The sequence below is a fragment of the Phocoena phocoena genome, chromosome X (assembly GCF_963924675.1).
Source record: "Phocoena phocoena chromosome X, mPhoPho1.1, whole genome shotgun sequence".
Classification (NCBI taxonomy): Eukaryota; Metazoa; Chordata; class Mammalia; order Artiodactyla; family Phocoenidae; genus Phocoena; species Phocoena phocoena.
Genome location: NC_089240.1, coordinates 33090345 through 33102529, shown reverse-complemented (window position 1 = coordinate 33102529; position 12185 = coordinate 33090345). Strand labels below are relative to the sequence as shown.

At 40.2% G+C, this 12185-nt stretch overlaps 1 protein-coding gene across 1 annotated transcript in view; it reads right to left on the bottom strand.

Annotated features, from left to right (window-relative positions):
• LANCL3 (LanC like family member 3) overlaps nt 1-12185 on the bottom strand; it is a 94893-nt gene that overhangs the window by 1427 nt on the left and 81281 nt on the right. The window contains exon 4 of the mRNA XM_065901239.1: nt 6208-6415. Coding sequence (XP_065757311.1) covers nt 6208-6415 — 208 coding nt within the window. The remainder of the gene's footprint in view (nt 1-6207; nt 6416-12185) is intronic.

The window sequence follows — 12185 nt, the reverse complement described above, 5'->3', positions numbered from 1 at the left end:
GACAGCTGATTCTGCCATAAATTTAGATTACTGCTACTACATAGGGGGTCCTATGAAGAGTAATTACTTGTTTGATCTTTTTAGGGCTCTTTGAATTGATGGTAGCTTAAAATAAATCAACAGGAAACATACTGCAATTCTGTCTGGGACAATTTTTCTCTCAACTGTTTTCCTGAATATGCAACAATTTTTAATGGAAGTCAAAATTTTAAACAGTAGAATAATGATGCATCTTAAGAGTTCATTCAAAATTTGTAATTACACACTGAAACTTTGTGGTATAGTTTCAAGGAGTCTTAACTGTTTTAGTGCTATGGATCATTTGGCAGCCTGGACTCCTCAGAAAAAAAAAAAAAGTCTTCAAATATGTAAAGAAAAATACACAGGATTCCCAAGGAAATTAATTATATTAAAGCATGGTTAGCAAAAATTTTTCAACCGAATTTGTGATACAGTGATATATGGATTCTTTATTAACACATTAAATAACAAGATCTAGTAGTGGGTCTAATAACTGCTGACATTTCTAAGTAGTGGTGGGAGTAAAATATATTTCACAATATCTGCAACAAGACTAATAACATGAGAATATCTACGACATCTATTGGTGACAGAGTCACAGCTACTGCGGATTCAGAATTGAAAGAAATGCTACATTTCAGCTTGAAATGTAATACTTTTCTCAAGTAAATTCACGAATCCTAGATTGCGAAGCCCTGGTGTAGCAGGAAGAGGAAGGGCTTTGGGGTTGCAATATGCAACTCTGATAATTTCAAGTCAGATGACCTTTGGCAAATTTCTTAATCTGACTTTAAAACGGTGAAGTTGCAGAATTGCATAAGATTATCTGTAAAGATCAAAGATGCCATAAATTAGGGCTCTGAGCAGAGAGCAAGCATTCGATACATGGTAAACAGAATTTTTTTCACAAAAACATAGTATAGCAGAATATTTGTAAAATAGAGAGAACCATCCCACCACATTTTAAGAGAAATCCACAGTTAATTTTGCTCCCTCCTCTGACCTTTTTCCCCCCTAGGGTTAGATTTATTTACTGCATTATTGAAATCATAGTCTGTATAATATTTAGTATCCTATATTTTTTTATTTAAAATATGATAAACATTTTTTGTGCTTTTCAAAATAACTTCTAAATGATACATAGCAATTTACAAGAGTACCAGCAATGTGTGAGAGTAGCAGTTTCATTGTATTCTGACCTACACAGCATGTTATCATACTAAAGTGAAAATGATTGTTTCCAAAAACTACCCAATGGTGCAAAATTCAAACAAACAAATTCATTTTTCTAAAAAACTCTGTCAAAATAGAAGTCAGAATGGTAATTATGGAACTAAAAAGAATTACAGACACTGATAACATTACATATCAAAACCTATTGACTATGACCAAAACTGAACTCAGAGGAAAATTCATTGATCTGAGTTGTTGTTGTTGTTGATGTTATAAAGATGGAAGGTATTCTAATTAAGCACTTTTTAAAAACTGTAGAAAATAACAAAATAAAGGGAAGGAACACTGGAAAATCAAAAATAAAGGCAGAAAACAATGAATTAGGAAACAAAAGAGAAAAACAAAAATAATTAATAAAACCCAAAAGCCAGTTCCTTGAAAGGGTAAGCAACATAGACAAAATGCTGGTGTGTCTGGCCAAAAAGGAAAACCATTAGGAATGTGAAATGGCATGTAATCACAGACATGGGAAATTTTAAATATCCTGGAACTATACTGTTAGAACTTTATGTCAAACATTTGAAAATACATATGAACTAGATGCTTTTATAGTAGTTTATTCACTACCAAAAATAATTCAAAAAGAGGTAGAAAACCTGAATAATTAAATAATCATAGAGGAAACTGAAAAGGTGGTCAAATATTTTTCTGGAACGATAAATTCCAACTCTGTGTTAAAAGAGTAGTAGGCGATGACCATGTTTATTCCAGGAAGGTACATATTGTTTGACTTTACTGTTTTAGGAACGGCCAAAGGATGTCTCCCCAATTTGGACCACACCATATTTAACTTTGAGTTATGATGAAGTGGAAATTTCAGTACACTAAACAATTAAATGCAATGCCCAAACAATATTCAGATATTACCTGCACATTTTCAGTCTTTACCTGTAAGTGAGAAATTTAAGTTGTCTGAAGGGCCCTGTAATCCCAGACTTATAATTAAGACTCTGTAAACTAGGACCAGTGTCCCAGAAAAATAGAGGGGTTGTTCTGATTCTTTTTAATAGGCTTTCTAGAGAATGACAACCCCGATGAAATTTATTCCAAAGGTGATATCACATTAGCCTAAGTAAGATCCCAAATGACTTTTTTTCCCTATATTTGGGAAATAAAGGGTCAGGTTGCAACCTAAACAGATTAGGGAGCCATTAATCAAAATATAATAACAGACTTCTAAAACAATGGAGCTACAAATGGGGGACTCACATATGTTAGTATTTTTCCTTCTGTGCATACATGCAAATATCATAAAGGGTAGTTTATGGGTTTTTTTAAAGATCGAATATTAGAAAAATTGCCTTGGGAAGACCTCTCTGACAAAATGACTTTTGTGTGATGGTCTGAATGAAGTGAGAGAACTGGGACATATAAGTAGAAAGTGAACATCACAGGTGAAGGAGACAAAAACTTCAAAGGCCTTGAGGTACGTTGTACCTGGCATCTTAACAGAGTAACAAGGAAGCCACTGTGGTGCAAAGAACCAGGAGCAAGACAAGTAGGGCATGATATCAGAGATGTAATGGGAGGCAAGATCCTGGAGGGCTTTTTGTTCAGAGAACAGACTTTGGCTTTTACTCTGATTCATGTGGGAAGCCATCAGATTATCCTGAACAGAGGAGTGTCATAATCCGACATGATACACATTATAAGAAGCAAATTTAAAAGATCACGGTGAGGGCTTCCCTGGTGGCGCAGTGGTTGAGAGTCCGCCTGCCGATGCAGGCGACACGGGTTCGTGCCCCGGTCTGGGAAGATCCCACATGCCGCAGAGCGGCTGGGCCTGTGAGCCATGGCCACTGAGCCTGCGCGTCCAGAGCCTGCGTGTCCGGAGCCTGTGCTCCACAACGGGAGAGGCCACAGCAGTGAGAGGCCCGCATACCGCAAAAAAAAGAAAAAAAAAAAAAAAGATCACGGTGAAACACAGACTCACTCTTAATGAAATAAGCATAAAGGCAAGGATGTTTATTATCCTTTTCTTCTTTTTTTTTTTTTTGCGATACGCGGGCCTCTCACTGTTGTGGCCTCTCCCGTTGTGGAGCACAGGCTCCGGACGTGCAGGCTCAGCGGCCATGGCTCACGGGCCCAGCCGCTCTGCGGCATGTGGGATCTTCCCAGACCGGGACACAAACCCGCGTCCCCTGCATCGGCAGGCAGACTCTCAACCACTGCGCCACCAGGGAAGCCCCTATTATCCTTATTTTTATTGAACATTGTTATGGAGATTCTGACCCATGCGATAGGAAATGAAAAAAAAAGAGTATATAGTTGAGAATGGAAGTAACAAAATTATAATTATTTGCAGATAATATGTGTGCCTACTTAGAAAACCCAATGGAATCTAATAGAAAGATGAATGGAGTTCAGTAAGGTGGCCAGATATATCATTTTGATATTTATCAAAACTAAGATGTTTGTAAGATAAATGCAGATTTATATGAGAGAAGGGTGTCTTAGATTGCTAAACTGCAGTAATATGTACGTTTTTTTAAGTCTTCATAAATGCCAGTAATAAATGACCTGAAAACATAAGGGAGGAAAAAATTCCACTCACAATCCTGGAAACATAAAATACATAGTAATAAAATTAACAAGAAACATACAAGTCCTTCTTCATAAGATCAAAACTTTACCAAATGACATTTTTACAAACTTAAATAAAGGGAAAACATACCATACTCTTGGATGGAAAAACTCAATATTCTAAAAATGTGAATTCTCACTAAGTAACATATAAATTCATTGAAATTCCAATCAAATGTCCGTAGGATGTTTTAATTTTGGAAAAATTGACTCTAAAATACAACTGGAAGAATAAATGAGAGAGAACAGCTAAGAAAAACTAGAAATAAATGAATAATGAAATATAGAAAGTCCAGAAGCAAACCCACACATTTATTTAAATTCAGTTTATGATAAAACTGGAATTTTAGATGATTGGGGTTATTGGCCAACAGATGTTATGGGAAAGTTTTGTTTTTTCATTAAAAAGCACAAAGATAGATATCCATCTGACACTATTTTAAAAAGTAAGCTCTAAACTAATCAATGATTTAAAAGTTAAAGTAACTTCTAAATTGGTGGGAGAAATGGGTGAAGCGGTACAAGTTTATTTTAAAAATGAAAGTAAAATCATAAAAGTATTAAAAGTCAATGTAAATTAATATTTTTATAATCTTAGAGTGGGAAAGGTCTTTTTTTTTTTTTTTTTTTTTTTTGCGGTACGCGGGCCTCTCACCGCTGCGGCCTCTCCCGTTGCGGAGCACAGGCTCCAGACGCACAGGCTCAGCGGCCATGGCTCACGGGCCCAGCCGCTCCGCGGCATGCGGGATCCTCCCGGACCGGGGCACGAGCCCGCGTCCCCCGCATCGGCAGACAGACTCTCAACCACTGCGCCACCAGGGAAGCCCAGGGAAAGGTCTTTTTAACTATAACACAAAGTCCAGAAATCTTTAAAGTTTGACAACTTTATCAAGAAAAATACTTAAAATTTTTGTCTGGCAAAAGACCATGAAATAAGTTGAAAGAAAAATGGCAAAGTAGAAAAAAAATTTACAGCATATATTGACAAAGAGTTACAGTCCTCAAAATAAGCATCACAATAGGAAAAATGGGCAAAAGACAAAGACAGTTTAAAATACCTCTGGATTTAACGACTTCAATTTAAAATTTTTCTCATAGTGCACAGAAAGGTATGTATTGGATATTTGGGACAATTTTGTTTGTATTAGTAAAGATTGCACATATACCAAGTGTCCATTACTTAAAGATTGGTTAAATTAATCATGGTACAACTATAATAAATAACTATATAGTCATTAAAACAATGAGATAGATCTATACAAACTGAAATAAAGGATGTCCCTTAAAAATTGTTTATTTAAAATTATAAACTGCAAACATTATGTATAGTACTGTTACACATACATAATTGTTGGATCTTATTAATATGTACGTATAATACATACACACATATATATATAGGAACATACATTCATGCACAGAGAAATGTCTAGAATGATATAACTCAAATTGTTAGTGATAATAACAGTGAACACTTACATTGCAGTTACTATGTGCCAGGCGCTGTTCTAAATGATAAATGAGGCCATTATGCTAAGTGAAATAAGCCAGTCGCAAAAAGACAAATACTCCATGATAACACTTACATGAGGAATGTACAAGTCAGTCAAGCTCATAGAAGCAGAGAATACAATGAGGGCTGCCAAAGGCTGGGGTGGGGGAGGGGAAATGGGAAGTTTTTGCTCAATGGATATAAAGTTTGTTACTGAAGGTGAATAAGTTCTAGAGATCTGCTGTCCAACCTTGTGCCTATAGCTAACAAGATATTACTGTACATTTTAAAATATGCTAAGAGAATAGATCTCATACTAAGTGTTCTCACCACAATAAAAAAAAAATCACAAAAATACATATCCTTTGGCCCAGTAATTCCACTTCTAGGGATTTACTTACAGATGTACCCATACCTGAACAAAATGATATATGTACAAGGTTTTTCATCATAGCATCATAGGTAATGCAAAATATTGGAAAGAATCCAAATTGCCCTCCATATGGGACTGGTTAAGTAAACTATGGCTCATTCAGAAGATGTAATACTATGTAGCAATAAAAATGAAAAGTCCTTTATTTACTGATTTAGGGTGATCGTTAAGATAGCAAAGTGCTACCATTTGTAACAAAAAAGAGGGACAAAATATTACACATATGCCTATCTGCTTGTGTATATCTACAGATATGTATATCCCTGAGAAGATAACTAAGAGACCGGTAACTGACTGTCTCCTGGGAAGTGAACTAACTTGCTATAGTGCACAGTGGAAGTATTTCTTTTTACACTTTAAAACTATGTGACTCTATTACCTGTTCAGAACATTAATTGTATTAACATTTGGAGAAAAAAAAAAAAACATGCAAAGAAAGGCTGACCTTTGGGCTCGGTAGATGTATTTAGAGTTTCCCGTGAGCCGGTATAGCAGCAGAAAGACATAGGCACTGCCAGCTACCCCGTGGCAAATCCCTGGCCCCTTCTTTAGCAGGCCCTTCTGCCACGTGAGTTCCCCACACCGGATACATGTGTCCAGGTACTGTGGTTTCTTGGAAACCAGATAAGCTTTTGCAAACAGATAGGCAATTCCTGTGAAAACATCAAAGACATTAGAGGTGATTTTCAGGGCTTAATACTATAGAGAGGAACTTCTCAAACTCAGAGGCTCACAAATCACCAATGTATTGGTAGAATACCCACTCTAATCTAGTAGGTCTAAAGTGGGCCCAGAGACACTGCATTTCTAATGACAGCCCTTCCGGGGACCACATTTTGAGTAGCAAGGCTATAGGATCTTCTCCAGGGGAGTCTTATTTTACCGGTGAGATTTAGTTTAAGTTGTTTGAATTGTATGGTGATACTGGCCCTGAGAGAAAGAGCAACAAGTATCTAGATTGGCAAAATCCATAATTTACCAATGGGTTAATATTTGATGACACATACCCTGGTAAGCATTATGCATATGTGGCTATTTGGGATGGCTAAATGTTTACACAGTTTGCCCATCCCCCCACGGATGTTCAGAATTCCTAATGTTAAAGTACTTATAACTACACACCTTTTCTTAAGAGCCAAACTGGGAGTCCTTCCAAAAACAACAATGATCCCAAGTGACCTGGCCAAGACTCTGGCTTCAGCCGCGAAGTGAGGCCCTCCCCACTTGATTGTTCCAAGGAAAGACACGTTCTTTCAAAACTCCTCAGCCAAGGCAATCTCAATTACACAGGCAGGAATGGAAACAAGAGAAGTGACAGCTATTAATAGAAACAATTTCCTCCACATTCCAGGTGCTCATATTCAGAGAGGAGATTAGTAACACAAGATCACTCTCTCTCCTGCCTCGCCTACCCTTCTCATATAGAAAGTGGGAAAGACTGGAATTTAGTAGATATTTTGACTAGCTCATCCGTCAAGGTTACCTCTGCCTTTGTCTTTGACTAGCCTATTTTACAACTGTGTAAAGACAGAAATTACCTTGTAGAAAACTGACAGTAATGTAAATAATACCTGTCTCTAGAAACTCACATTCTGTACGGTAGATGCTGCAATGACTTCCCTCAGTCTTCGTGGAAGCAGCTAGTTTCTGCATCTATTAAGTAAATTCATGTCAGCGTTCCTAATAGCCTAGAAATTATGTCCACTCTTCGGATTTTCCTTTGAACCAGTTGTAATACCTATGTGGTTCCCTCATCAATTTATGAGTTAAAATTGTTGACATATGTTTATGTTTGTTTGAGAGTCATGATTTTATTCTCTTTTAAAAATGTATCCTGGGCTTCTGTGGTGGCGCAGTGGTTGAGAGTCCGCCTGCCGATGCAGGGGACACGGGTTCGTGCCCCGGTCCGGGAAGATCCCACATGCCGCGGAGCGGCTGGGCCCGTGAGCCACGGCTGCTGAGCCTGCGCGTCCGGAGCCTGTGCTCCGCAACGGGAGAGGCCACAACAGTGAGAGGCCCGCGTACAGGAAAAAAAAAAAAAAATGTATCCTTTAACACTCCCTGTGACGAACACATAACAACGGGCTCTCCTCAGCCAGTGCTTTCCAGTCAACCACTGACAATGGTCACCTATAGCACTGTCTTCCTTCAGTTTTAGGAAGAAAGTGTCATTCCCACAAAGAATGATTTTTAAAAGAATTGAACTTAGTTAATTACACATTCATTCATTCACTGTATCCATTCATTTGAAAGTGCTCATTGATGATCTGCTGTATGCACAGCCCTAAGCAGGGCCAGCTTCATGGGCATGTGACCTGTACAGCCTCACAAAAGGCCTCCAGAAGGGCCCCACCCTGGATTGAATGCTCTGTTGTTGCCATCTTGAAATTCTTAATCATTTTTTAAAAAGGGGTCTGCATGTTTATTTTGTACTGGGTCCCCCAAATTATGTCACCAGTTCTGGCACTGGGTGATATAAAATAAATGCTAAACACGATTCCTGCCCTTCAGGAAGGCACTGTCTAGAAAGGGAGAGAAAATTATGTACTTTTGACTGATACATAATAAGACATGTAGTTCATGATGCTGTGGGGACATAAAATGAATGGCCCTGAAAATAATACTAGAGGGATCAGAAAAGTGGAAGCTCCCTGAGGGAGACAGTCAGGGGAAGCTTTGATGGAAGTAAGGCTTTCTTCAGGACTGTGTAGGATGCATAGGAAACTGCAGGCCTGAGGAGATGGAGAGAGAGCATTCCAGGCATCAAATCAGCAAGTGCAAAGTTTCTAAGCCACAATAAACAAGTCACATGAAGACCAGTGGGGCAGTGTTCTAAGCAACAGGACCATGGGCTGGAAGGGTAGATTGGGCTCACATATTGGATGATTTTACAATTCCAGATGGGCAGCTTGGACTGTATTCGTGGGCAGTAGGGAACCAGTGGGACTGTTTTGTTGTGAATTGGTTGGTTTATATTTTTAATGATGTGATTAGTATTATAGACAAAATGCCCCACTGTGGGGTCAACCAAGACTGAAAGAAGGGCAATAGGGTAGCTATGAGCTGATCGTGTCAGCAGAAAGATGGCAAAGAGGCTAATGAAAGAGACAGTTCACAGGATGGATGGCTGTTTAGATATTAATTGAGCACCTACTATATGCCAGGACAGTAGTAGGTACTAAGGTTTTTTAAAAGCCCCTGCCAGGGCTTCCCTGGTGGCGCAGTGGTTAAGAATCCTCCTGCCAATGCAGGGGACACGGGTTTGAGCCCTGGTCTGGGAAGATCCCACATGCCGCGGAGCAACTAAGCCCGTGCGCCACAACTACTGAGCCTGCGAGCCACAACTGCTGAAGCCTACACTCTGGAGCCCATGAGCCACAACTACTGAAGCCCGTGCACCTAGAGCCCGTGCTCCACAGCAAGAGAAGCCACTGCAATAAGAAGCCCGCGCACTGCAGCGAAGAGGAGCCCCAGCTCACCACAACTAGAGAAAGCCCGCGTGCAGCAACGAAGACCCAACGCAGCCAAAAATTAAATAAATGAATAAATAAATTTATTAAAAAAAGAGAAGCAGATGGTTTAAAAAATAAATAAAAGCCCCTGCCTTCATTAGTCTTTACAACCTAACTGGGGCACTCATTAGGCTACGTGAGGGGACAGAGAGGCGTTGAGGAAGCACAGAGGAAGGCTCCTAACCGACACTTGGAGGTAGGAAAGGCCCACTGGTGAAATGACACCATCTAACCTGGGTACCAAAGGAGGAGGAGGAACAGGCCAGGTGAACCGGAGCCCTTGGTGCTCTATCGGATCCCTTTACTTTACTGGCAGGTGCCCCATCCCCCAGCTGCTGTGAGTTGACTGCTGACAAAGCTCACTGCTGCCCTCTTCTTGGGAGATACGGCCTCAGCCAAAGGGGTGGCTATGCTATGCACCTCCCCTAGAAGGTTTTGGCCAATGATTGGCTGCCTCAAGACAGAGCAACTCTGTGGTGTCATCTGTGCTTCTTAGCTTCCCCACCACCCAGAATCCAGGTGAAGCTACTCTCCAGGTGAGACACAGAGAGCCCTTTGCCACCCAGCTTCTACTCTGTCCTCCTGCCACTTCTCCCCCATGCCCTCCATGAAGCGTTTACTTCAGTGAAACCAAACCACCCCACAGTTCCCCTTCCTTCACCATGTGGTTCCATGCCTCTGACTGACTTTTCTCGGAACAAACTTCCCACCTTTCTTAGTCTAACTTATCTCAGGCATCATCTCCTCCAGGAAGCCTTCCCGGAACCTGGAGGAGGACCAGAAATCCCTCCTTTGAGCTCCCATCACTCCTTATACAAGCCTTAGCACTCACACAGTATCATATTAAAATTACCTGTTTTTTAATATAAATAATTTTTAAATTGAAGTATAGTTGATTCGTAATATTATATTCATTTCAGGTGTACCGGATAGTGATCCAGTATTTTTGCAGACTAAACTCCATTAAAAGTTATTACAAGATGACTATAATTCCCTGTGCTATACAATATATCCTTGTTGCTTATCTATTTTATACATAGTAGTGTGTATTTCTTAATCTCCTACCCCCATCTTGCCCCTCCTCCCTTCCTTCTCCCCACTGGTACCCACTAGTTTGTTTTCTACATCTGTAAGTCTGTTGAAATTACTTGTTTTCATGGCTGCCGCCCCTAGTATTGTGCCAGCTACCCAAGGGCAGGTACTCTGTCTTGTTCATTTTTGCTCCCCAATCTGTGGCATGGTGTTTGACACATGGCAAGGACTCCACAAATGTCTGCTGACGCTATAATGTCCCATTTCTCACCCCAGCGCAGGCCGATGCTGAAGCGGAGATGAAAGATGTGGAAGGAAGACGGGTTGAGATGGTCTAATTGCTAAACCAGGCCATTAGCCCCAGGCAGCTTAATGGGTATTGATCCTATGGCTCTGGCCAGAGACAAAGGGCCTCTTCCTGCAGCCTGGATCATGGAATGGTACACGGACAGGACCTTGAAAAACTTCTACACCTGTTGTCTCCTTACCTAACCTAATGAAATCCACAATAAGGTGGCTTAACCTAAAAGGAAAGGACGTTGGATTTCTTTGCATTTGCTGGGAACGGTGTCATTTCATCCTGGGAACACTGCTTATTGTGCACTGCCATGAAACCCGGAGGCAGCAATGATATATGTCTTTGTCAAATACAAATGGGAAAATGAATTATTACTTAAGAAGTATGGTTTGAGAGGCTAAATCTTGGAAACATGTGGCCCAGCAGAGCCTCGTGAGAGCCAGACTTGGCGCGTTTCGTTTCAACATCCTACGGAATCAGCGCACAGGTCCATTCCGGGATCCGGAATTTCACTGAAGCACGCATTGTACGGTGTGCACTATAAAGCTTAGTGACCAAAGACACCTGCACTGTACAAGTACTTACTGTTCTCTATTCAAAGTCACCTACGCAGGAGCCCTCATGAAATGATTTAAAAAAATATAGCTACACCTGCGTTTCACCCAGAGTAAAGGAAATGCGCTGTCAGTGTGACCACAGATGATGTAACATAATGCGATCTAGAGTTTCTTTTAGCCACAGCATTTGTTTTAATGATTTTGCAAATGATTTTTGTCCTGTATTACAGAATCTTTAAGGCTAGGAAGGGGTCAGGTGAATCTGCCTGCTATACTTCGTTGTACTTAGTGAGAAAAGCTCTACGTCGCGCTGGGTATTTATAAATGTGGGTGCCTGCAAATCTTTTGGGCCATATCCCTCACGAACGGTAAGGGTCCACAGGATTAAAGGGGTCTGTGGCGAAAAAAAGACTGAGTTTCACTGCTCCACCTCGATGCACTCCTTCCACAGATGAACAAAGACACAAAAGAAACAAAGTGGTTTTCTCAAGGTTACTTAGCTGGTTAGTGTCTGAACTATAATTAGAACCCGGAGTTATTAACTTAAGAGTCCAGAAGTATATTCACAGCGCATAAATGATAACTAAGGCTGTCACCTGTAGAGGTGGGTTGAAGGAAAGTCAATGGGAAACAATTATAGTATCATTGATGAAGATAAGGTATCATTGATGAAGTTCCACACTGTGGATTATTTCTGGCAGGTTTTAAATCACAGAATCAGTCTTCCGCCCCAAACCATCTGCACTGTTCATAAATCTACTCTCAAAAAATCTTCTCACATAAGTGAGAATTATTTTTCTAGGTCATCTCTTGTTTTAGAATTTTTGGAGAGCGTACTGTTGCCAACTTCAGAGGCATCTTCATGGTCTTTAACCTGCACTTATCAGATTTATAATCACTCCTGATGCTATTTTTAGCACATCTCTTAAAAGGAAGACCAATACCCTTGAGATGGAAGTGCGGGTTGGCAGACATAATGGGCTCCATTTGGTTCTTTATTCATTTGTGAATTCGTTTATTTTTG